Consider the following 27,521-nt stretch of genomic DNA (forward strand, 5'->3'; position numbering starts at 1 on the left):
CCTCTCCAAAACAAGTATTTCAGCAGATATAAGCAGCCCACATAACAGGATGCTTGGCTCTCATAAGCCAGATAACATCCCAGGAAACTCAGGTTTTTATGAAGAAATCAAAACATTCCAAAAGGGAAGTCAAACTTCACCATTTATTTAAGTTTTCATGTTTGAGAATATTTTTTTGAGCTGATTTTCTGAAGATATTTATTTTTCTTTGTTTTATCTTACTAAGTGTCCTCGTGATTGTTTTTGTAGATTGCCACATTTTGAAAAAGTCACTAGGTAAATTCCTGCTGGTCAGCACAGGTCTTTTGGGGTAGCTATTCTGCTTTTTCAAGTCTCTAACATCAGATTTGGCCGAGGAGGGCATTTTTCTGTTCTCGACTGGTGGAGTCAAAAAGTAAATGGATGATGATGCAAAAAAAAAAAATAAATCAGACCCAATATGCACCTTAGTTAGTCTGTGATAAAAAGTATAACATTAACTACAAAAAAAAAGAAAAAAGAAAAAACCTTTTTATTTTACCTAATGTCACTTTCCCAGACTCGATTATCATCCAAATCTTCAATAAACTTCTCCCCTTTCATCCAGTAGATTAAAGGACTGACGTCTCCACTGTATCCAAAGAAAGCTCTGCAGGTTAGATTAGCAGAACCACCTGTTGCAAAGAATGTAAGAACATATGTTTATTTCAAAATATAAAATCAGCTGCTTTTTAAAAACCAAAATATTCAGAGAGATCCTCAATTTCCAGCTGCTCTTGAAAGTTTCCAAGAATATCTGCTTGTCTTGACACAATTCATTTTCTGAAAATAAATATAATAAAAATGAAATTAAATTATGTGTGAAATCAGTATTTTTTATTTCAATACATTTTCTGTTTGGTAAGGATACCAGAGATTACGCCTTTTCAAAAGCAGCTAACTTAACAATTTTTTTTTTCTCTGAAAAAGATAAAAGCTGGGTAACATAGATGTGCAATTACATCTGTGTTACTCAGCCTTGCAGTGGTTTCTGCAAAGAGGCTGGTATATTCCTCTAGAGTTCCATTCCCAAGAGATAGCTGGTAGAAAGATGTGTGCTCCTTGTTATATTTTAGCAGGAAAATTTGAAGTATTGACACTTGAAAAAAGCTCATGTGAACTAATTCTGAACATTATAAGCCATTAGAATGGGAAGAATCATTAAGAGAGCATGCAGCAAGGAGCAGAAATTTCATATATATGCACAGCATTACTCATTTAATCATTGTAATGAGGATTTAATAAAACTAATAAGCCTTCACTTTGTTTATTTTCATACAGAACCTTACATTGTGTTTGTACCACTTTACTTTGGGCTTTATCTTGAGCACATGCAGGGGTCAAAATGGCAACTTGCACAATTTTTGTGTGTTGGCAAGGCTGGATAAAGCAAGAGGACAGACACAGCTGAAGATCTCCCATTCGCTGCAGTAAAGAGATCTGTATCAACAATGCACCAACTCTCCTAAACTGCCACGTGCATTCCTTTAGGGGATAATTACACAGTAACTTAAGGAAGTGTTGGGATTTAAGAAGTGGTCTTTTCCCCCCTGAAGAGAATGTTTCCTTGGAGTTTATGTTACTGCTGAGACCAAGTTCATCTTTTATTGACACTTTCAGTTTTTAATTTTTGGACTTTAAAGCTGACTGATCACAGCTCCTGGACAGAAAATAAGAGAAAAGCATTTTTAGCACTACTTCACCTGTACCAAGATGCCATAAGCCTATCTGGGTTCAATTAATTTCCTCAAAAATACAATGTTTTGGGTCAGGACCTGGTCCTTCTCAAACACACAACATTAATATTTGAATTTCATATTTACTTTTTGGCATGAAAACAAATGCAGGATGCTGTGTAAAAAGAAGTAATTATTAAATAAATGTCTTATAAATGACAAATAAACATTTCTAAGACAATAAATGTCTTATAAATGTCTTACAAATAACTGGCTTGAACTCTCACATCCATGCCATGAAAGACAGAGAATCAAATGTTTTTGTTCCAAATGTGCAGCATCAAGGCAAATACCATTTCGGCTACTTTCACAATCTGTTTTGGAACTTTAGGATCTCATTTTCTTTTTGTCATTTCAGGAAGGTTTGGTTGTTACCATAACTTTTGCAAGCAACGCTTGCTATGGAGACAGGAGTATTCCAGTTCTTGAAACTAGGATGGAGAGAAAGGTCTCCTTCATAATAAAAAAGTATGAAATGGAATCTCTGAATAATGAGAGAGTTCAATAATCTCATATATTCTAGGACAAGGTTGACAAATATGAGTCTCTTGAGTGACAGGGCAAAACCTCTCTTTGTAAAGACAAGCACAGCTCCTGTTTTCACACCCCAGGGAGCGATGGTCAGGACACCTCCCAGGAAAGGCAATTTCTCAATCTCTTCATGGCTCAGGAAGCGCAATTTGAAATCACTGGGGGAAAGATTTTTCAATCTTGAAGCCATTTGAAGGGAATAACATGGACATGAGGACATCACTTAATGTGGGTCAAGTCCATGAAAACCTGTAGTGGAACATGATCAATTTCTTGGTTCCTTGCCATGCAAACCTGGTTTCTTATAGCAGTTGCATTGCAGATATATACCAAGTGGAGGGTGGGGGGTGGGTGGGGTTGTTTTGTTTTGGTTTTGGGGTTTGTTTTTTTGTTTTGGTTTTGCATCATAATCATGATGCTTGAACTTGTGAAAATGAAAATATAAAACCTTAAAGGATTATGAATGTCTTGGCCAGTGGAATCTGTGCAGTCTTGAAATGGAAGTAGGTACCTGCACATGTAAAGTCAAATCAGGCTTCTGTGATAATTGGACAACCCCAATGGCATTATCCACCAGACTCAGAGGGCTACCTAATGCATCACTGCCACTTCTTGGGCTTTTTCCAGGGCTTTCCTACCAAGACAAGGCTTGCTTGAAACTTTATAGCTTTTAAGAGTTGGCAAGATCACAGCTAGAGAGACTGTAACTTCTGGCCAATTTATCCATGATTCACAGAGATTAGACACCACAGGTGCTGAACCATCAAAGCTCTCCAGGCTCCTGCAGCTAACAGGTTTCCCTGAGAGATGATTTTTGCTCTGGCTGGGCTTCTGAGCCTGTTTTAGATGAATGTTATGAGCATAGATTTGTTTTTTTAAAAAATAAACATCTTCTGATAAGGGCAAAACTTATCAAAACCAGAGAGTTTTAAGATTAAGTTGTTTTCTTTATTAAATTCTTAAAGAAGTTTTCCCCTAAAATAAAACACGCAAACACATCTTTAAGTATAGAATCTGAAGCCTCCATTTAACATGAAATAGCTGCAAGTGAGAAATAAATTAGGAAGGATGTAATGCCACTCAGTAGTACTGTGTTGATTGCAGTTACTCAGGGAAGGCCATTAGCATGCTGGGGCTTCAGCTATAAATTACCTGTACTGTCTATCTTGACCAATCTTCACAATCAGCCAGTGGGATGTTCATTAGCTGGCCATCAAGGAAGATTCAGTGACCAGCTAATGACCAACTGTGACCATTAATAAGGGGCTCTGTTACTCCATGCTCACAGCTCTGTGCAGAGGGCACGGAGCTCCCTTGGTGAAGCAAAGAGGCTTCCAGCTGCAGGCACATGTAAATAAAACCTGTCTGCAGGGCCACACTAGGAATGGACAGAGTATTTTGGGAGCACATCTTGATCTCTACTCCAGAGCTGCCATCATGAGAGTGAGAGAGTGAGTGCTGTAGGAGGGGCTGGTGCTGTAGGAGGGGCTGTGTTTTCCCTGTAAGTTCAGCTTTGAAGGGAGCAAAATGACACTCTCTAATGTGGCACCTGGCAGCTGCTCTGCATGGACAATCTGCTTTTAAAATTCTGCAGATTTGTAGAAAACATGAAACATATAATAAATACAAGAGCTGCTTTGCTTCATCTTTAAGCTAAGGTATAAACAATCTGTCAATCAATTAATAGAAATCCCTCAGAGTTAACCTTAGGCAAATGTTTCTCTCCATGTGTTTTCTGTACTGAGAAAAACTGGAGGAGAGATCTGAAAGTCATACAAGTTTCATGAAAGGATATATAATGCTTTCTATGCCATCAGCCTAAATTTTTCTGTAAATGCTGGATTACTACAGTTTTACAGTCTGGTTTTGAAGGATTTTAATTTCATGTTTTAAATTTACTAAATGTTTTTAATTAAATTACTAGGGAAATTAATCTCTTTCTGTCCTCTTTGCTGTAGGATGTAAATTCAAATTACAACCTGGGTAAACTGCTTTGTTTTGGGTTTGGGCGGTTTTTTTGTTTGTTTGTGTTCAGTTTTTTGTTTTGTTTTGTTTTGTTTTGTTTATGGCTTTTGGGTTTTTTTTTTATTTGCTTTGTATTTTTTAATAGACTCTGGAAAAATCCAAAGGCATCAGAATGGAATTATTAAGTGAAATTTACAGTGTTGCTATTTTTATTGACATCCCCTCAACACAGAAAACAGAAAAATCAAAACAACTTAAACATAAAGAGAAAAACAACACTTATGACTTCTCAGTATAATTATAACTTTTTAAACCGTGAAATAATGCAACAAAGACATCCAAGAGAACACATAAGAAGCAAATTCATCTGCATTTTTCTTCATCACATTTTTTTTCTGATGAATATGCTTTTACAGTATTGTTTGTTTTTTGTAAAAATTGAAATGCATAGCACTACGTGCTCCTGCTGCTCCCTGTGATGAAGTCACACTCAGCTCAAGCCAGCTGGGTTCAGATTTAATTAGTAAAAAGCTCTTTGCCATCCAAACTCAGACCCGTTTTTGTTGCACAGTATGCTTCCAAGTAGAGCAGAATGCAATAAGACACCACAACAAAGTGTTCTTCCTTGAAACCAGCAGATATCTCGAGCAGAACAATGCAGATTTTGTGTTCATTTTCACGAATTGTCAACATTTGGGGCGCTTTGCAAACTACTGCTAGGGGAGCCTATGCCCAGAAGAGGGCACTGTCTAACTTCCAAACATTATGTAAAAAAAAAAAAAAAAAAAAAAAAAAAAAAAAAAAAAAGGAAATTCCTAGTGAATAGCTTCTCATTAAAAACATCAGTCTGCTAAGAGCGTGCTGGCTGTAATTAGAAAATAGTGAATGCTTTGTGGTTGCTGAAATGCCATCTTGTGTGGTCAGTTGAGATTCCACTCACAGTGCTCCTCGTACAAGTTACCATAGAGCACAAGAGCACCTTCCCCACCTTTGATTTGACAGACTCTTCAGTGAAGGGCAACCATTTTTTGTTGGCAGCAACTGTAATAATAAAAAATACTCTGCAACCTCTTTTTAGAAGATCTCTAAAATACCTATTATGGAAGTATTTGAGAGCCATGTTCAACATCTAGTAATATTGAGGGCCAAAAGTCTGAAAATGTTAAGTGCACTGAAATGTGGGACTTTCTTTCACTGTGCAATGTGAGCAATTTATACAACTTATGTACAGGAAATACCTAGGCAATACCTACATACTTACAAGTATGCAATTTATTTGTATTGTTAGCATCTCAAAATGAAATTATAAAAGGTCAAGACAGATGCAATCAAAATCTCACACACAAGAATTGAATACTATTCTTTCCATTCACATTTGAGCAAAAATACTGCCAAAATATAAGTCTTCCAAGTGGAGGGCTGTGAAAGCTGGTAACTTCCTAGGTGTGACAGATCAGCACTGACAGAAACAAGTCAATGACCCACTTGTTTTTCCAATGTCATCTGACAAGGCCAGTGGGCAGGTAAGTAGAAGCTGCTCTAATTTTTAGAGAAGTTTTGTGTCCTAAAACAATTCAACAGTGTTTGAAAGCCTTCATGAAAATGTGATTGAGAAAAAAAAAAAACAAAAAACAAAGAAAAATATAAGGTACCATATAGTTTTCAGCTGTGTGACTTGATCATATGATCATCTACCCTTAATCTGTAAGGATCCTCTTAGAAGAGGGTGAACTGCAGAGATTCCTCTGGATTCATTCCTTGCATGCACAAAGCACCACCTTCTGCTATCTGCCCTCCAGTTTCCATACACATTCTTGCATCTTGATATCTTGTACTCCCTTAACATAATGTAAAAGTCCTGCTGATGTTTCACATAGTGAGTTAGGAAAAATTAAACAAACAACCACACAACCAAAAAAAAACCAAGCAAAACCAAATATTATTTTCTGAAACACAACTGGGAATTCCAAAATTCTAATCTCATCACTGAGTAGTAGTTTTTTCATGTTTTTGGCAAGTCATCAGGTCTTGCCTCCATACCATTATGAAGATACAATGTGCAAATACCATCTATTTTGAATTCAGTATATGTAAGTTTGAGAAGGCTGGACATAATAATTCACTAAGTGTTATCATGCAAGCATCATATGAAGTGCTGAATGTGATTACACAGCTATATCTCTTCATTAATAGGCCTGTCCATATTTTGCTGTGCTGCAGAGTGGATTTTTGATTGCATTGAAATCTAAATCACATTTTTAATATGTCCTTCAGGCCACAATGGTGTAAATTTAGAGTACACACTACATTCCTCCACAATAAAAAAACATCAGCAGAAGGTTCTCAACAAGACCAGAGACTGTAGTTTTTGAACTTTTACAGAATTTGTAAATACCACTGTTTAGGAGAGAGGCTAAACAAATCCCTTCTTTCAATTTCTGTTTGGTTTTTCTGGGTTTTGGGTTTTTTTTTTTAATTAGAAAGAAAAAAAACCAAAACCCTAATTCTTGTTCATTAGATTTTTCTTCGTTGTTTTTTTTTTTTTTCCTAAGCAGATAGTCCTGGTTCACCATAGAGCTGAAGTCAGTCACCTGTTCACAGTTACCTATTACCACATGAAAAGCCCTTTGCCTTCCAGGGTTTCCATCTGCTGAATTACAACTCAGCAGCAGGAGCCCTGAAGGAGATGTCTGCAGGTTCCTGCTGATCAGCCCTGAGACACTGCAGTCTGCAACACTTTGTAAGGTGCTGAACTCAAACATATATGGTGAGATCTAAGATTAACCTATGAGTATACAAATTTTGTAGTGGGTTTCTTCATAGCTTGTGAAGGAAAACAAACCCAAAACCTTTCTGCTTTGAATATAGTGGGCTCTATAGCAGCAGGACCGTCAGAGAGAGAGTCAATGAAGACAGCAACCACCAGAGCAGACTGCAGAAAATGAAGTGATCTACGTGACTTGGGGCTCAAAATGTCCAGAACATCTCTCAGGTGTGTAGATTGTCACACTTGCCCTCATTTCACAAGAGGTAACAAAACCCCTGAACCGATAATCTTGATTTTCCTAACAGCGGGCCTCTCCTCTTGATAGATGGTAATGTCAGGCTGATAAATTAGCTGTGCAGCAAGTATTTTTCACTCCTTCCTCTTCAGAAGTAGAGACTGGAATGGAAGACAACTATCACAAGCACAAAGTAAGTATTGCTAAATAAAAGGAAGGCCACTGCAATTGTTTTACAAGCTTGACTTAACTTTTACTCTAGAAATTTTTTTTGAAAATGCATTCATAAATGCATGTTTTTACTCTACCCTCTCTGTGAGATCTAAAGATAATTTGTTTTTTAAAAACTTAGCTGTTTTTAGACATAAGTCACAAGAAAATATCCTAGGTAACAAAATATCTCTAATTGAAAAAAAAAAGAAAAAAGAAAGAGGTAGCTCTAAATGTCAAACTTCACATGTTTGTTAGCACTTACAGACTTGTGTCTTGGGAGCTTTAAATCTGTTCATACCATCCACAGCTTAATATTGTTCAGTGTTTTGTTTCTGGATTCTCTTTAAACCACATTGCCTTTCATTAGGATGTTGTGGTATTTTCATTTTAATGATGTTACATGGTAAAAAAACAACTTTTGTGCTGACAGCCCAACGTTCCCATTGCACAAAGGAGTCCAAAAGGGCTTCCATAAGGGACTGTCAGGTCTCTCCATGTGCCTGGAGTGAGTCCCCAGGTTCCACACCCAGGACTGCCACTGCCCCTCAGCAATCACTGACCTCCAGAAAGGCCTTTTATCTTCAGTTTGTGAAGTCTTGCTCTGAGTCATATCTTGGAAAACTCCTACAAAAGCTACTCGAGAGGTTTCATATTTTGGAGATTAAAAAAAAAAAAAAAAAAAAAAAGAAACAAAAATATCAATGTATGTCCCTCTGGTAAAGAATATTTGTGGTAAGAAATGCAATAGGACCTATAAGCTCCTGCAGTTCTGTAAGTGACTCTGGGCCTCAAGAAACTACAAAGCTACCATAAGTTCTCTACTGTTAGGAAAGACAGTTTCAAGCCATTACAGGTCTCACTACATATTTCTCCATCCCAAACAGAATCCAGAGGTAAAGCAGCAGCAGGCTCAAAGAGGGACTTCAGTGGTGGTGAGAGCACAGCTGTTGCTAGACTTGTTTTGCTGAGGAACTACTTGAATAACACACAGTAGCACAGCTCCTTTCTGCTTTATTTTGCTTGTGAAAACTGTAGCTACAATTGCCTTTTTATTTTTTTTTTTTTAACCTGAGCAGTGTTGTTCCAGCAGATAAGAGCGTTCAAATGTCTTGCTGTGGAGGTTTTTTTTTTTATAAATCCCGTTTCCTCTTCTTTCTGAACAAACTTTAGTGGGTTTGCTTTGGCCTCTGGTGGATGCTAGTCCATGTCAAAAAACTCTGCCCATAAATCATCACAAGCAGTACCTTCTCCCAGCCTCCCTCTCAGGTGCACTGCACAATATGTTCTGTACAAAGAATAGCAGGTGATGTTCTGGATTCTAGATAGTGATAAATTACATACTTATTTTCCCAAAATTTGTAAGCAACTTAATGTCAGATCACACTTAAATGTAAATATCAACAATCTTAAGGAACAGCCTTATCAATTCCGGCTAAATACAAATTCAAATCCTTGTGGCTCTTTCAGCTTCTAACTGTTCATTCAGTTGGTATCTTTGGACATAGAATTTAAGAAACAGCATTAGAAAATATGTTTTACTGAAATGTCATATAATAGCTGTTCTTTAATTGCTTTGGAGAGAGGGACTGCAGTGTTTGTATCATCATTAGGTAATTTTAATGCACACATTGAATTCTCGACTTTGGAGTCATGCATATATAGTAAATAATAAACAGTGGGTTTATTTTTCGTTGGTCAGCCTGACTATTCTTTTCCTCTCTTTGCTCTTTCTTCATAAGCAAGTCTACCGCTGAGAGGGCTGAGTAGGCTGCAGGGAATTATTTGGGTGAGGAGGTATTCTGAAAAAGTGCTGCAGATATATATTGAAGATATAAAAAAAAAAATTAAAAAATTAGAGCCTTTGAAAGTAATGTGCAGTGTCACCTACACCTGTGTTATTATTAAGGAAACTGGGACTCCAGCTTACAAATAAGTAATTAAACACTGTCTTCCTCTGGTGATCATTCTCTTCAGCGCACACTGGGAACATCACTAGTTCTAGGATTTTAAAGAATTAATCTGTCAGATCAGATCATATGACAGAAAATGTCATTTGGAAAAGACCTAGACTAGTTTGGCAAACATCTGAATGGGGAAAACTACTGCTCCCATGAAGCAATGTGGCACAGCAGGATAAATATAATTGAAACAAACCACATCTATTATGTAAATCAAAATGCTTCAATTTGGTTCTAAAATATGTGGCACCACTAGTCTCTTCAAATTTTCACCAGGAAAGCCATTAAGAACCACTGAAAATTGGAGCCCTGACGAAATGAACCTACTGATTACTAATAAAACAGATAAATAAAATCGGCACCAACTTTCAGTTTACTGCAGTAAAGCCTCTGATGGTAGAAAGGGATTTTATGTTTATTCATACTGGGTTTTTCTACTTGAAGAAAAGAATGAAAAGAGTGAGATATGCATATATATATAGTTTAAATGTGCTTCTGCTTTAAATCAAAAAGGTGTAATGCAATGGACAGAGAAAATACTAATTCTTAGCATAACCTTAGAAACAATTTGCCATTTAATTAAATATCATATGGACTAATGTCTGTTCATATAATTTGAAAATCCTAGTACATCAAGGATATCTATTGCATAAAAATGGAAATGCATGCTGTTCCTAAGAGCACTAAGGCTTTTCTTAGTTCCTAAGGAAACTAAAGTTTCCTTAGTTCCTTCCTTTGTTCCTAAGGCTTTCTGCTTTTACACACTACTCATTGCATTATGTAGTCTTTCTCTTTCTCTTACATGTGTTAAGAAATTAACCTTTAGTTAATAAGTGCTTTCCTAAGAAAACACTGAAACAAAATCCATTAGAACAAAACCCTGTGGTTCACAAAGATGCAGATGGGGAAACTCATTTGCTTTTCAGTGACAAATGTGCTATACTCTCAGACCATACACGTGCTGGAATAATCCTCTGCTATTGATTGGCTTCTTTTCCACATGAAAGGCACCCAGGCAATTTTTGATTATGCCTCAATAAATTGCAGATAGATAGACAATGTTTGGTGAAGGCAGGTGCACAAATACCACAAATGGAATAAAAAAATCCAGCTAGCACCGCATATGTGGTACCTGACTTTAAAGAAAAGAAGTTTATAAATGGGAGCAAGTGTGAATTTTTGATGCTGTACCCTGTTTTCTGACCTGTGGAGCAGAGGACCTGAGTTACAAGAAGAATTCCCACACTGAAAAATATGTGTCTGGCCAAAGGAAGGATTCGTGGCACACATTCCTGGGCCATGCAGCTCTCCCTCCAGGTCCTCACTCTGTTTGAAAAATTCTTTTCTATGGCAGAGCCTGCCACTGCTCCCAACCCCTTATCTCACTCTGGTTTTGATGTGAGTGAAGACCAGTGAAATTCATTGCCCTCTGTAAAGAGTAGCTATTCCTGTATCTCTCAGGACAGAGGGAGAGTTTTTTGTACTCCTAAATAGCACCTGATCAAGGGCTGGCTTCATGTTGGCTGTTGCTCTTTAACAGAAAATGACCTGGCCAGACTGGAGGCACTGTAGGAGGAAGCAGAGCCTCATGTCCCCATCTGTATTTGAAGTAGGTGCAGTCCTGGGCATCATAAAACATGATTCTCCCAAAACAACTTCCATCAAAAGAACAATTAATCATTAAATTATTTTGGTTTCTTGCATATTTTTGTCAAGGGCAGATGCTCTTCAATACTGGGAAGGCTGAACAGCAGCAAGGCTGAAATGATTTATCCTCTTGCAGCAGCCTTGTGGACCCCATTTCTCTAGTTCATTCTCCTTTAGTTGTAATTTCCATGGTTGCACAGCACAGAGTCCTGCCAGAAAAACTTCTGAGACGTTTAGGGCTCCAGTGTCTGAAGCCAAATGTTTGAGGTCAGCAAGCAGGATATTAATCCTCTTTACTTATATAATTTTGAATTTCCTGAACAATCTGCACAACCCACCCTCCTCATGCTTCATGCCCACCAATTTCTCCTTGTTGCGTTTTCTTGGTTTGGGTTTTTTATTTTGTTTGTTTTTCCTTTTTTATTTTTGTTTGTTTGGGGGTTTTGTGTGTTTTTTTTGGTTGTGTTTGGTTTTGTTGTTGATGTTTGTGTTTTGGGTTTTTTGTTTGTTTTTGTTTTGTTTTTCTTTTTATATTTTATATTCATATTTTCTTTCTATTATATTTTCTATGTGCTCTGAGAGGCTTTGGAGTTACGGCATTTCTAAAAAGTGGAGGAAAATGAAGGAAAAATTCACCTTGTTCCATTCAAGCTCTGGGAATACAGAACTCTGTCTACAATGCTGTTTGTGCTTTTAACAGTTTCTGGAGGTCTCAAAGCAAGGACTGAAAGCAGGGTTTGAGTGACAATAGAAATATGAGGTACGACAGCTGCTGGTTACAGGAACAGAGACAAATATTCATGATGCAATATTTATGATACAAAATGTCCAAGGAGAGAGGTGGCAGGCTGGTGTCTGTACCAACACAGGTCTCTGCTGAAATGTGTGTGCCACCACTCACCCCGTCCCCTGTTCCCCAGAGCTGAGGCTGCCAGTCACCCCAAGCTGCATGATGGCTTTTTAATGGGGACACCTGTCCACAGGGGACCAGAGTAACTCTGCAAAACCCATTTGCACTTGTGGCTCGGAGCTAGAAATTTAGTCCAAGTCTGGGGAAGAAGAAGAGGGTGTGTTAACCCTTGCATTGCATAGCCCATCACCAGCTCTAAAGAGTATCATTGCAGCTACAGGCTTTGATTTTTATCAATGCAATTATTTGCAAATGCTGTTACAAACTACTGGATAGTAAAACACGGATGGATTTTTAGAAAGTGCTTAGTGCAGTGTTTACTTTCAGTCTTTTGCCATCTAAATGACATCCATCCCTTTAAAATGTGTCATAAATGGAGACATGGAAATGAGTATTATTTATAAAACAGTCCAAAATGGATGGTCTTAAGCATTAAGTGTTGCATGATCACATATCCAACAAGTTTCCTGTATATGTACAGTGTGCACTCTCAATGGAGTTAAAATCCATACTTTAAGCAAGTCATATGGATCATCTGAGGTGGGAATAGTGAGGCAAAAAAAACCCACTTTAAAACACTGCAAGGTAATTTAGGATCATTGATCTGCAAACACAAGAAGTGGGAAAGAAAACAGTTACCCATACTGAATTAGAGCAAAGATCAACTACCCCAGCATCCTCTACCTGTACCTTTCAATAGCATGAGAGGCAAATATCTAGGTATGAGTGTCACAGTCCCTGAAAGCAACCCAAGTTTTATGATGAAAATTTTGACAGAATTTAACTACTGCAATGCAAATAATAGAAAGCAAGGTCGTATATCTGTCCTTTGTAAGCAGTTAGTCTGTTTGTTCTAACAGGATGTGCATATAAAATAGCACCAGAAATAAGCTTCATTAGCACTGGAATACAAAAAGAAAAAGAAAAAGAAATAGACTTTCTGATGGAAGTTCAGCAATGTGCTTTTTAAAGAAAGCATGCATTTATATGAGAATTTAAAAAATGTAAATTTATTGGTATAAAAAGAAGCTAAGTGATTTTATCCAGTTGAGTGCTTTGTATCCAACTTGTTATCATTTATTTTCTCCATGTCTCAGTATAATCAAAGATAGCTAAAACTCAAGTTTAGAGAGAACTGTTAAGGATTTTTTTTTTTTAATGCACTCGATTTTGGAAAGCAAGTATGCTAAACTATACTTTACATAAATTGTTGTCCTAAAACATTTTGTAGTGTGAGAGGCTAAAGTTCAACTGATAAATAATGAGCACATTTAAGAAGCATGAAAAAAACAGAGGAAAATAATAAAAGGGAGAGGGAAAAAAGGCAAAATTGCTCCTGTTCTAGGTAATCATTTACAGATGAAGTGAGGATTTTTTTTCAAGACTGAGATGGCAGGCAGACACCAGTTCCTTGGTGTCAAAGGCAGGTAACAGGATGACAAAGGGTGTTGGGTCCTGTTTTCTATTTTATTTCAGCCAGTCTGTAAAACAAATACCTGTCCTGATGAGTGTGAGGGAAAAGATAATTCAATAGGAACAGCAATAACTTTTCAATGTCCTGCTCATTTTTCCCCTTTATACTGCAATAAGGAATTCTTCTAAAAGCTATTTTCATCTTGAATGTTTAGGTCAGTATTGTGAGGAAGGAATAGCTGAGAAGCAGAAAAAGATTGCTTTAGAGGTTAGGACCTGAGCTCTTCAGGGGCATGTACATGAAAATCTGGATGGTGGGAATAAGGTACGTCAGAGATGGGCTACTGGCACCTATCCAGTGACAGTGAAATAGCCCAAAACAAGATTCCAAAAAAGGCTGAGCTGAAAGAGGAGGATATTGCTGTTTCTCCTCAAAACAAAAGCCCTCAACACTCCTGTTGTCCTGTTCCCACAGCCAACCTGTCTCATCCCATCCCTCCTCCCCATCCTAAAAGGTGTCCTACAAGCTCCAGTACCTCCCTGCCTGGAGACAACTCCAGGCCTTGATCTCCAGCACCCAGGACAGGCAAGAGGCAGCCTGAACCCTGCTAGCATGTAAATTCACCTTACAGCTCTGTCTTCACACATAAAGTGAGGAAGTCTGGAACCTGCCAGATCTCCAACATAAGAGATCATTACATATTATGAAATGACTTTGAGGTGTGATCATAAAAGATAACAAAACCAACAAAATAAGATATTGCAGAAGACGTGTAGGAGAACTGGCTGAGAACAGCCACTTTGCTTCATCCTTGAGAAAGATTCTTCTGCTGTAACTTTAGGAATGGCATTACTAATAAGAACTAGCTAAGAGTAGCAGTTTGCCATTCTGAATAAAATGAATCATTCCTAATATGATTAGCACATGTTACATATTAGAATGAATATGAAATTTAAGTTTGAAAAGAGCATTTGTTGAAAAGGCAGAAGAAAAAGGTTGACATGACATTTTCTTCATAAATGAAGACTTACAAAGAAAAAAACCCCTCTGCTTTCTATGTTCATTGTAGAGGTATTTCTGTTAAAAAGCTATTAGTTACTCAAATGTCACTTTTATGAATAAAAACTTATCTTGGTGCCATAGGAGATATTGTAGATGAGTTCTTGTTTATGTAAAGAACTGAAAACTCATAGATTTTCACTAAGACAAAAAATGCAGACCTACTAGCTCACCATTTCACTAAGTGAGAACATGAAAAGCTCCAATAGAATATTTAAAATTACAAAGGCAAATTGTTAAATAGGTTAGACAGGAATAAAATAATCTTTGATAGGATTTTTTTACAGTTTTATTTATCAACTGCTCACAAATGAATAATTCATAGACTGGACACACTGGGTTCAACAGAATTAATTTTCTGTTGCTTAGACAGTGTTATGAAAAGATGAGATTTCCAGGAGACAGGATTTCTGATAAAAAAGATTTGCCATTTTATTTTATTGATTTTTTTTTCCCTGTCTGCTAGTTTATTTAATTTGAATAGATCAGCACCTAAGAGCTGTTAGACCAGGATAGTCACAAAAGCAATGCTGGCCTGCTAAAGAAGATTCTGGGATCTCTCCCAGGACTTGTAGAATATGAATTCAAGTGTTGCAGGAAGAAGTTTGGAAACCCAGTTGGACCGTGACCACCGATTTTCCCAGAGTTTTAAAATTCTTTTAAGGAAAGTAAATTACTCAGGGCTAGGGATCCCAAGGTTTTCCTGCTAGCAAGCTTCATATCAATGATCCTTGAAAGTCTTAGTTGTCTTTCTGCCTGGAAACACAGTTCTTGAAAGTCCAGCTTGAGCTTCTTGAAGCTGTGGCTTGCAGATTGCCTTCCTGTTGACCACCTCAAGACCCAGGATGCACCAAGACCACTGGCACAGTGGTCGTGTTGGACAGGAAGGCATCTTCCAAAGTGACAACTATAGCCCACAGGAAATTCAGACTTCCAGCTCTATTGGTCAGGTAGGAAACATCCCTCACAACTATCACTATTCAAGACCAGAGCTTTGCAATCTTGGTGATCATCACTGACTTGCCATGAATCTGTGTTTGCTTTGCACCAAAATGCTGTGAAGCCCATTTGTTCTGTCTGAGACGATCTTTTCCCAAAAATTACTGACCTTGACATTTAGGTGTAGTTTCAGCTCTACTACATGTGTTCTGTAGGACTTTGGGATACTTACTGTCACTTGCTGTTCCAATTTACCTGCCACCAGGGCTCTGAGAAATTTGTCCTCTAATCTTCTGTTTAGTTTAATTCAACTACAAGGGCAGCAAGTCAATGAAATTCCACAACAGAGACCGCCAGGATCAGCTGAATGAATGGTAGGCCTGAGTATGTCCCACAGTAAACCAATATTCAGAAAATAAAAGCTAAAATCCTGAAAGAAATATAGCTGTAAAACGCTCTCTTAGATCGTCTGCACTGCTTCTGTACAAGAGCTTATTTATTCTGGACCCCACTGGTGTTACAAGCATAGCATGCCTTGCTTGCTGAAGGTCTATGAACACTGTTTCTTCTGTGCAAATTGGATTTAAATTGCAATGGAACCTCCTTCTGGTGGAGGCCAGTAAATGTCACTGTGATAACAAGCACTGCTAGTTACATTTGTGATTGCTCATTTTTTCTTTCACTATTTCTTCATCTGTTCCTCAAAGAGGTCATTTGTTTTTGGCAGGCTACTTGAAGAAGTGTGAAGAAAGGAGAATATTTATTAATGCATTTACATAAAGGGTGTCAAGTTAAATTCAGTATAATCTGTAGGGCAATATTACTTTCAACTTATTAGGAAAAGAATAAATAAAATCAGAATGGCTAGGCACTGGAAAGGGCTCTAAACAAATTGATAGTGAAACCTTAGCAAAGCACCCTTGTTATCACTCTTGTCTAGGCTACACTTCTGCAAGGTGGAAAGTGCTTAACACTCTGTAAGCTCTGAGATGACTCATATGCTTCAAATTAAGCATTTACATAACTGTTTATAGGCTGAGGGCATTGCATCATAACCTCCATGGGGGAAGAAAATAATCTCTCCCATGCTCATTACACACCAAAAATTTAATTATTTTTCTAGAAATCTTCCTGATTCTGGTAGGAATATCTTTGCAGTTTAAGCTAAAACATCCCAGGTATCATCTTAGATTTTTTTTCTTTTCACTACTGACTTGCAGTAAACATAGTGCCTTTGGGATTCTTTTGTACCAGAAAGGCAGAGGTAAAATGAAAAAAAAGGCAAAGTAGTAAAAATGCAAATCAGGGAAAGCATTTTGTATTTAAAAGAGTACATCTTTTAAATACAACCTGTAAGCATAATTACTCTTGTGAGTAGTATTGTGATAGTGATAAATTTGGACCCTAACACTATAATCTGATGGGGTTTTATTGGTTAGAGACAATATTTGCTGGAAGATGATGATGTGAAGGACTGAAAACATTAATCTCAAAGTTAGGACAAACACTCGTCCTGTTCACCTCTAATTAAAATCATTCTGACTTCCATGCTATAAAACTGGTGTGTCTTCCATATTTTATTAATTCATAGAATCATAGGGCATTTTGTGTTGGAAGGGCCCACCCAAAACCATCAAGTTCAACCTGCCTACAATGATGAAGGGGGGGGTCCTATTTTTTTTCCTGTTTTTTCCCATTTCTGCAATCCACTGGGAAAATTTGGGTCCCCAAATTACATAAAAATATGTCTTTTTATGTTTTCAAAATGATTAGTTTCACACCTTCTATGGATAGCATTTTGTATTTCTGGAGTGCCTTTATATAGACCACCTAAAGTATTCTGCAGTGTTGTTAAATAGCACATCTTTTCTGATACAAATGGCTGGGTCTGTATTTTCTGTTCAGTTGAACACAATTAATACACTTCTCTGGTGACTAATACTGTGAGAAACCAACTGCAGAAGAGCTATCTGGGCTGCCAGCAGAACTCCCATCCTAGTCTGGGATTTCACCCACTGTCCTCACAGCACCACAGTAATGCTCCATCTGTTTATGGCTGGCAAAATAACCCTCATCATTAGCACTGCCCAGCTCAGCAGCTGTAATAGTGTAATGAAATATAAAACCATTTAAGGCTCCTATTGCTGTGAGATAAATGCAGGAGTTCAATCCACATAACTCGTTCTATGCAAAGATGCATCACATAGGAGTCAACAAACGATGGGTGAACAGCAGAGAAATGCAATCTGGGTGTTTATGTGGGCTAAGAACAAGGGGGTTTAGTCAATCACTCCTCCATGGGTCTCTGAATAATTTTCACCGCTCACAATAATTACTGAAGTGCTTCTTGTATTTCTGGCTCCTGTTACCAAGAAGAGTCCTGTCCAGTGCTGCCTGTCTTCCCCACCAAATGCCGTTGTGATGACCACAGACAAAAGAAGAGCATGGTGAACCGGGAAAAGAAATATGACAGTAGCTCCTTTGGGAGTCAAGTCTTAGCTTAATTGTGAAGAGAGAGAAATAAAATCAATTTACACCTTGCAAGAGAAGATTTTATTTCTGGTGTTAGGGGATGAATATTTCCTGCTAATTGGAAAGGAAGTCAGTCTTGGCTGCAGCAAAGACCTTTCAGATCACTGAGTCCATATCCTTCATGCAGGATATAGTTTTCATACTTCTAACATATGCAGTATGTTTTACTGGAGCCTAGCCAAAAGACCAGCAAGAATTGTGTAATCTGGAAAGAAGCCAAGACAAATGCTTTTCCATTAAATACTATATAATTAGTTTTAATTCACTATAAAATTCTCTAGAATTTATCCCCTTTATTGGTAGATTGAAATATACTCCCTTTGGGAGAATTTTAATAGGAATATTTGCCCTCATGAAGTAAATATGTATTCCCGTTCTCTTCCCAGCTGCCTGATAAAACAGTTGGGGCAGTGGTTCCTTTGCCAGCTCTGCCAGTAATCTCTGTGGCTTGCTTGGATATAATCTATATCTTCTTGTGGGTGTATGGGTAATAACTCAGTTTAAGTAATAATTCTGTCTTCCTCTTCTGATTTCACGGAAAACATAAGGTTTCTACACATTAAAGATATGGTGAGAAAATCCTTTGCTTTTTTATGCATAAAATGGAGGACTAACCAGAGACTATAACGTCGTGGGAATTGACCCATTTAGTAATGCTTCATAACTAATTCTTATCCTCCTAAGAAAGGCATGTTAAGTCAATTAAAAGGTTCATGCATATAAATTGCTTGGAGCTGTTCAAGGATGATGATAAAAATATAGTGAAATTTGTAATCCTGTTGGTAAAGAGGGGAACTTTACAAATGGAAGAAACTGAAATGGGTAAAATACAGAAATACCCACTGTAGACTCATTTGCAAACAGACCCAGCCTAAACAGGGTTCATTTGCTCTCATTTAGAATTGTGATAGTCTCAGTTACTCAGGAGATGGCAAGGAACAGAATTCCCACTAAAATTATAGACCATGACTCTGCCTACTACCTCAGATGTGCATAAAGCTTTTACACAATGCACTTTGCCTTGACAGAGATTTTCTTTTTCAGTGAATGTCTAGTTATAGAAAGGAAGAAAGATGCAAAATTATTTGTGTATTAAGATGAATTTTGGCTAAAGAAGGGTAGAAAATATCAAGAGAGGTATTTCTTACATTTTCAAAAGAAGTATTTCAATATTTCTTACTCTAATGTGTTAGAATTTGGGAAATGACCTACCCTGACAAAGGAAGGATTTTTCAAAGGGGATTGAAAAACTTGAAAGGAAATGCCTCGTATTATTTTGTGCTGAAAGACATAGTTGCCTTCTCCAAAATGAGACGCTGCATGACATCATTGTTACATCAAATATTCCTGAAAAGGTTATCTAATTTCAACCCTAAAAAGTGTCTTAGCCAAGTATTGATCCTTGGCAGATTCAAATCACAAGGGTTGAACTGTGCTAATTATTTTAAGAACAGACTTCTTGAATGCTTTAAGTTCCCATGTCTAAATTGTCCTTTCCTACCCTCATGCAAATGGCGTTTTTTAGCAAGGAGGAAGGGAGGAGTATTGCATCTCCAGATGAGATGAGTTCTGTCAGGAGGTGAGATTTGTAAGGACCACTTAACACTTTATATTCCTTCAAGTCCCTTGGACTCAGATTAAGCTATCTCCTGTGAGTTCAAATTTCCTTTGAACTATGCCATCGGAGTGACAGTGACAGTTTGCATATGTGTATGGTCACTGTCATCTTGTGTCAATGAAAAGCAGAGTGGACATTGAATTACACAGAGCCTGAAAGCATGGAGGAGCCTGCATGGATTTTACTTGACTTCTCGGTATTCTAAAACCAGCAGACTGAACCCAAGTCTTGGGAAAGACCACATGTCAAGAAATTTTCTGTAGATCCTTCCTGATTTTTTTTCAAAAAATATCTCCCTAGAGGAAGCAATTTTTACAGTAAACAGGAGTTTACTGTAAAAAAAATTTAACAGATAAACAGAAGTTCATCTGTTACAATTTATAACACAAAATACTCCATAAATTTTTTTTTTATAGTGTATCAAAACCAGAATGGAATATGAATCCTTAGGCCTGGAATAAAATATACCATACCAGACATTTTATATCCAGGTTACTGAGCTTTCAGTATCTTAAGTTAAGGTAATTTTTACCTTTGTTTTAGTACTTCTATGCTATATAAAGCCAGAAGAATTGCTTGCAAGTGTCACAAGAATAGACAAAAGGTGTCAAAATCTCCTAAGGCATTGAGAAATGATTTGTTTAGAGTTTGACTTTAATTCCAAATAAAAAATTATTTTCTGCCATATTCCATGCACCTGTGGCATTCAGATGTAATCATCTCAAAGAGGGTACTAATTCTCATGAATGATTAATGCCTGCTGTACCCCCACTAGATGAGCTAGTGGTTTTGGTTTTATTGGTGTTTTGTGTTTTGTTTTGGTCTGTTGCTTGTTGCTTTGTTTGTTTGTGACTTTTTTGTTGGGTTTTTGGTTGGCTGGTTGATTTTTTGTGTGTTTGAGGTTTTTTTCTTTTGTGGTCTGTTTTATGGTTGGTAAGGTGGCTTTTTTTGGGTTTTTTTTTTTTGTTTTTTGTTTTTTTTTTTTTTTTTTTACTGTGCAGAGCACTTTGGAGTCATATTATAGAAGCTGGGTTGAAGAAATTTTCCAGGCACTTGGAGGGCCATGCTGGGAATTTTGCCCTGTAATTCATCAGAAAAGTCTTAACCAGAAAGCAAAGTTACAAAGAAGCTGTCAGTGTAACCATACAAGTAACCAAGGACATATCAGAACTTTCACATAATATTCTCACATAAACAGAGGTAATTTACTGAAACAAATGTGCAGCTGATATTTCTCCATTCCAAGTTGCTGTGAGGATAACCCCGGGGTCTGGTGACACTGTCAAAGAGCCACAATTAACCACAGACAGGACAACACTCTTTCACATTGGCCAAGTCTAAATACTCTGGAGATGAGCTTTTGTTTTATATCTGTGGTTTTGATTCAGCACTCTGGTGGAGAACATGGATTACCTTTAAAACATTCCACTCCTCTCTCTGCGGCACTCACACAAAATAAATTAGGAAACAATCACAGGTTATAATAGAAAGGGAATAATTAAGGGCTAAATTGAACTAGTATCAAACTGTCTAGGGGGAAAAGATAATTTCCATCCACATCTCAGTGATGGTGTAATAAATATTGTAACAATAGCACAGAATTACTGAAAACCCATATCACATTTTTTATCCTTTCTTGTAATGGTCCTTATTATAGGCATTAAACTCATTCATCAAAAGGTTAGATATAAATTATAGAAATAGATTAAAGATGTACACAGGTGTATGTGTTTGCTTAAATTTAAGCTGCTCTTACTGTCTTATTCAGATTCTTTAGGTTGAACAAAGTTTTGGTTTGGTTTGGTTTTTTTTGTTGTTGCTATTGTTTTGGTTTTTTTTTGTTATTCTTGTACAAGTATCTCACAGTTTTGAATTTTCCCAGTAGAGATTCTCTGTAATTAAGACTTCATCAGTGTTTTCAAATTTAATAATTTTTAACTTCTGGAAAATAATTGTATTTGTTTCTGAAATTTTTTCCAAGAGAGGTCTCAATCTCACTCATGACCAGTACCACTGCCTACTTAAGAACAGTTGAACTTTATACACAAAACCAAAAAGAGTTAATCCAATAGAATAGTATACTTGGCAAAAAAATTACAGGCTATTTCCAGCACTGTGAGGAAAAAAAAAAAAACAACAACAAAAAACCAACAAAAAACAAACCTATTTTTAAATTTAACTCAAAAGCTTTTATTCATGAGCATTTTCATAATTTCAATTATAGTTGGAATTAATATAGTGAGAACATAATAATGAAAACCAATTTTTAATAATCATTTACCATGTTAGACATACCATATATCTGAGTATTGAAAAATAGCACAATTTTTCCAAAAAGGATGAATGATAAATATTTGGTAGAAGTTAATTTTTATGATGATAAGATTAATTAAAAGAATTTCAGGTAATAAATATATAGAATTAAATATATAATCTAAAGTAGATCATAATGTTTTTTCATTAACCCTATTTAAGTTGTACAAGTCAAGAAAATAGTGAGAAATACAGTTTCATATTTTAAGCACAGGTTTACTTAATACAGATTTTCATAATAAAAAGGGACTGTCCTTGCCAATCACAAAGTCCTTCCAAACCTATAAGTTATTAATTTTCTTTTTTCTTGATTGCAGAGTAATTATCAGCAAAAGAATAAATTACATAATACAGTAAGTCTTCTTTAAAAATATAAGGCTTAGATGTGCACACATGCAAAGAGAAAGACACAATCTGCATACATGTAGTTTGCTCTGAAATATTTAATTTGTACAGTTCTGGCTTTCAGTGACTACTTCTAATTTTTAGATTATGTCTGTATTTAATGTGCCCTTTATTAAAGTGTGAAACATTTCAAATGACTGGCAAAAATGCTATAAAAACCTTATTAATCCTCCTCTATCTTCACATCCCACCCTGAAAGATAAGTCTATTCAAATACTATTCACATATGACAACGTTTCTGAAAACAGGCACCATTAGTCATTAATAAAATTCAAAGCAGAATGTGATATCTATGCTACAAAAAGGGGATTTGAGATAGATCTAAAAAAATTCTGTTCCTTGGAAGTTCATATCTTTGTTGTTGTCCTTTTAAAAAAAGAATTCTTTATAAGCATAATCTGGATCTTCCTTTGGTTTTATATTATTATAGCAGGAAGTTTGAAATAGAATAACATAATATAATAAATAGCTGCCACAATCTCTCTGGGTCTGAGCACTTGCAGAAATGTTCCTGTACATGCCACAATTTCATCTGAACACCAGGTACATTTTAAGCAGGCACACACTCACGGGTCCCTCCTCTTTGGGCACTGCATCTCTTGGCTCCTTCCCTGCTGTTTCTGAGCAACTTGTAATAGAATGTTCCATGGAAGAAAGACTTCAGGCAGAAGTCCAGAGAAAGAGGAAAGAAAAATGTGACTGCTATCTCTCAGCAGGCTCTGGAGTGTGAAATGACAGTAACTAACTACTGTGGCCATATCGCTCGTGAGGAGAAACAAAAATGAAATCTCCTGGTATGGAAAAGGTTTTTATTCAAAGTAAACTCTATATGGTGACAGCTTCAACAGTCTTCATTAAAACCATGCTACTGAAACCTCTAAACACAGAGTAAAAACCCATGGATTTAGAGCACACTAACTCTTTTTCATAGCTGTCTGCACAATCACTGTCAACTGAAGAGAGACTCCACAGTAATCTGAAATCAATTTACATTACAAGAGTCATTGGACATCAGTGTCTCATCATTTGTCACTATATGAAACAATCTAATATTCTGCCTTAGCAGGTGCTCCACTCCAATTATTAAACATAAATTGCAAATCCTTTCCTATTTCTGAACTTCCTTTGAAGTATGAATTCAGAAGAATGGTGATCTCTAGTATCCCAGGATCCAATCCCTTTGATTTAAAATGTTGTAAACACATTTCTCATAAAAAAAGAGAAAAAAAGGCTCCACAGAATTTTGATGAGGGGGAGAGTAAAAGGGGAAATTACATTAAAAAAATCAAAAGAAAATTGCTTTATGTCTTCAATGATTTGGCTGTTTAGACATTTCTAAAAATGAGAAAATCAGAAATAGAAGAAATGGATGAAAATACTACTTGTTTTCTGCACCCACACATGGGAAAAACCACTTTGATGATAATCGTTTGTGAAAGAAGGAAAGCAACTGTGAACATATCGAGATCTTGTTCTTCCTCATGCCATGAATGTGTCTAAATATTGTTATTTTCTTCTATAGCATTTGTGATATCTGCCATTTCTGGACATCCCTAACATCTGTAGAATCACATGTCATCTAATTTCTACATCAGCCTTCTCTCTATCAGTCCTGTAAAATTTTCTCATCCATTGCCATAAAACCTGATTACTATGATCTGCTTCTTTTAAAGCAGTTTGGACTATCAAAAATCCTTCATGTCCCTACCTTCAAGACTATCAAAAATAATTTTATTCTCTCAGTATTCAGTCTTGTTTCTTTGTTTGTTTAGTTATCTAAACATTTTGCCACTTCTAAATAACTCCAAATAAAAAAGTCCAACACACGATTTTAAAAGGTGAACCTTTTACTGGAAAAATAAATGGAAGTTTTCTTTAAAAATGGAAACAAAACTTCAAAAAGATCCATTCAGAAACTATGGTGAAAATTTTTGATTGATCTGATTTACTTACAAGTTTTAGTTCTTGAAAGTTTTTGTGATTTTGATATTTTTTTAATTCCAATTGAATAATATGGGGGAAAAGTCATTGTAGGACATGAAAACTGCCTCTCAGAACTTACAGCTCCTTGTATAGATATTTGATTCTAAGTGGGCATGTACATTGCCACTAGACAGAAAGTGCTTTTGCAACTTTCCTTTCATCTTAATCCTTTCTATTGACCAAGTTAGGAGGGGTTTCACTGGCAGAACAGAAATGATTGATGTATTGCCATGGTTTCAATAGATTCAGGATAAAAGCATAAATACCTGCTTCATAGCTTTAACTTCCTCCCTTCTGCCTCATGCTGCCAATCTAAGGATTTGTAGTGTCAAGTAATTTGTATTTCTGGATAGAAAATTTTTTAAAGTTTAGTTGTGATAAATAAAGTTAAAAAGGTTCAAGTTTTCAGTAAAGGAAATTCTTAACCAGAGGTTTGAAAAAAAAATTAAAAAAAATAGAAGCATAATTCCATTGCCTACTACCAGGCTTTAATCTTCATTAGCAAACAGATGACTGGATACAGTTTTCACCTCTTCATTTACCTATCCAGAAGAAGTATTTCAGGACCTTTGTACTAGCTTTGGAATTTGGGATGTTTGCAACAGCTCTTCTATAGCTAACACAATTTTTTCTGCAAAGGTGAGCACAAGGAGATGTGTGGTAGGCAGAGCTGACACAGGAACAGACAGAAGGTGGGATATTTGGGGCAGCACCCAGAGCCAGCCAAGACAAACCATTAATTTCCATCTTGGGTTATCAGTAGAATGTTGCTCAGCTGTTGGTACCATAGGAGAAACCAGACACCAAATCCTTGCTAACTAGGGAGGGATTTGTAGTCACTAAGTCACCATGTGGTTGTTTGCAGAACTCACCTACCATCTAAGCCTTTGATAGAGAAGAGGTCATAACCCTTGAGTTGAGATAAGAGGACCATGTTGAAAACAATCCAAGGGAAAGTGTCATAACCTGGTTAGCTCTGATGAGTCGAGTGCCTTTTGTCTCAGACTGTGCTCTTGTAACATGGCAGTCACACATACTTGGAAAACAAAGACATGGATTTTACCTGAGCTCCTGGTCCTCCAAACCCATGGTGACATTCACTGCACCATTTTCAAATGTTCACTGTTCAAAATGGAACAGTATTTTGAAGGCTGTCTCATGAACTTAAAAACTGATATGTTAGGAAAACTTCAGCATAAGCCCCCAGCTGGATGGTGTTTATCTCTGTCACACCAAATATATGATATCTCAGTATCCAGCTTCATGCCAGCAACTCTTCACTCACCACTGCCCTCTTAAATGAGAATTAGTATTTGAACTACTTAACTGTATTGGTACATGTGCAGAAATAGATGACATTTTCATTTTTTCCTTCAAAGGATAGCTGCATTGGCTCACTATGGAGTTAATCTCACACAAGTTTATCAAACATAAGATGAAATGTGAATCACAGACCAGAAGTTTTAAAACTGGACTGCTTTAGTTATCCTGAAGTATTGATTTTCCTTAGTATCAAAACTCATTCAAAGAATATTAATATTTCAAACTTTTTTTGAACATAAAGGTGCAGTTTGAATAAGATGCAAATAGCTACCACCCTTAGAAATGAAGAAAACTAGGCTACCCATATATTTTGCAGCACAAAGTTGAAACTAAACATGCCATTTTCCACCAAAATATTGTTACCTATTACTGAAGAGAAGTGTTGGGCCTGAGGGCCTCATGCATTACAAATCTTGTGTGCTTTAAATTGCTAGTAAATCACTTGCAGTTTTGCCTTTAGTAGTTTCTGCCTAGCTCAGCATTTATTGCTTACAGCTGAACACAGCCACCTAAATCATCCATCACAATTTTATAACCTACTGTCACTTTCCATTTCATACACCAAAGAACTGGCACATCTTCAGAATGGCAATGGGTGAGCCCACTCTATACACACTTAGTTCTGTGTGTGCAGCTTGATGCAGTGTTTTCAGCATTACAGGAAGAAGCACCCGTGAGTTTCAGCCATCAGCCTTTGACCTCACTTGAGAGGACAGAGATCCAGGGCAGAGCCCTTGCCCACAGGATGGAGTTCAGAGCTCTAGTGCTTTCTGCCATCATGTTGCTTACAGTGACATGAACATTTCTGCTCTTCATTGACTGCACACAAGAAATAAGGTGAAACTTCACCCAGAGGTGCCAGACACCGATGGTCATGGAACACTGAGCAAACATGCCTGGACCTGGTTTGCATGACACACCATCATTTTGCCATGTTTAAGCTTCTGATTCCCTGGGCAGAACTCAAATGTGAGCCAAAGTCTCTCCCTAGAAGTAAAGTATGTGTAGCTGGAGATAGCAAAATATCTGGTTTTGGCATTTAAGTCCCTAAGGAGGTAATACTGAAATGACCAAATTTAAAAAGGGATAAAATTCAGATCTGTGATCCAGGCTGGCACCTCTTTATTCCTCTGGGGGTACTGAACAGATCATGGTCACAGAGGAGTTGAGAGGTCTGGGTTTCTGGAGGCTGATGGAGTGGTAATAGCAAAAATTCAAAAGTTTCAGTGAAGCCAATGTTGAACCAGGTCCAAATTTGATGTCACTATGTAGTACTTGTAATTTAGCTTCACCACTTGCTGTTGAAGGCTCTCTTGCCATATACATATTTTCCTGGGATCCAGCCATATTGACTCTAAACCATCTAGTTCAGGGGCTTACTTCAAAAGGATCTAATCCAAATTCCTAAAATGGATTCTTTTACCTTCTCAAATTTCACATTGTCCTTGCATAACAGCAGCTGAGTTCAAAACTCTGAGGATACACCTTATTACTCCAACTCTGAGTTTTATGACGAACCACTCAATCTGTAGAATTTTCTAGAAAAAATTCTACAAGCTTCATTTTACTGTCTCATCTGTTACCCTGTTAATAGCTGTCATTTCATACTGTGTTGAATTGCCTTTTTTTTTTCCTTTGAATAGCAAACTAAATGCATAACATAAAGGACATTTCCACATGTCTGTTATAAAGTAGCATTTTAGATTATTACAAGCACATTACCTCAACAGCCAAATCATGTCCTGTTGGCACAGGGTTGGTAAAAAAAAAAATCCAACAGGAACTATAGAGAGTGTATCCAAATGGATATTACAGACAAACCAAAGGCTCCTCTGTCCATTTACCCAACAGTTGTAAAGTCACTTAGACACATTCTTACAGAGAACAAGGAGCTCATTTCCTTGTAATGTGATTGATCTCCACTTTAGATGCTGTGGGATGGATACTTAGGGAAA

At 36.9% G+C, this 27,521-nt stretch overlaps 1 protein-coding gene and 1 long non-coding RNA gene across 6 annotated transcripts in view; one reads left to right on the forward strand and one right to left on the reverse strand.

Moving 5' to 3' along the window:
* IL1RAPL1 (interleukin 1 receptor accessory protein like 1) overlaps positions 1-27,521 on the reverse strand; it is a 664,262-nt gene that overhangs the window by 26,258 nt on the left and 610,483 nt on the right. For all 4 annotated transcript variants that reach the window (XM_064407418.1, XM_064407415.1, XM_064407416.1 and 1 more), the window contains one exon: positions 521-653. In XM_064407418.1, the coding sequence (XP_064263488.1) occupies positions 521-653 (133 nt within the window). The remainder of the gene's footprint in view (positions 1-520; positions 654-27,521) is intronic.
* LOC135295192 (uncharacterized) lies at positions 6,861-9,163 on the forward strand. Of its 2 annotated transcripts, none has more exons than XR_010357216.1 (4): positions 6,861-7,017; positions 7,119-7,242; positions 7,343-7,445; positions 8,350-9,163. It is a non-coding gene; the product is annotated as an uncharacterized LOC135295192 (long non-coding RNA). The 2 variants fall into 2 exon arrangements; XR_010357215.1 differs by having other exon boundaries at positions 6,863-7,017; positions 7,323-7,445.

This window comes from Passer domesticus, chromosome 2 (assembly GCF_036417665.1).
Source record: "Passer domesticus isolate bPasDom1 chromosome 2, bPasDom1.hap1, whole genome shotgun sequence".
NCBI classification, from domain to species: Eukaryota; Metazoa; Chordata; class Aves; order Passeriformes; family Passeridae; genus Passer; species Passer domesticus.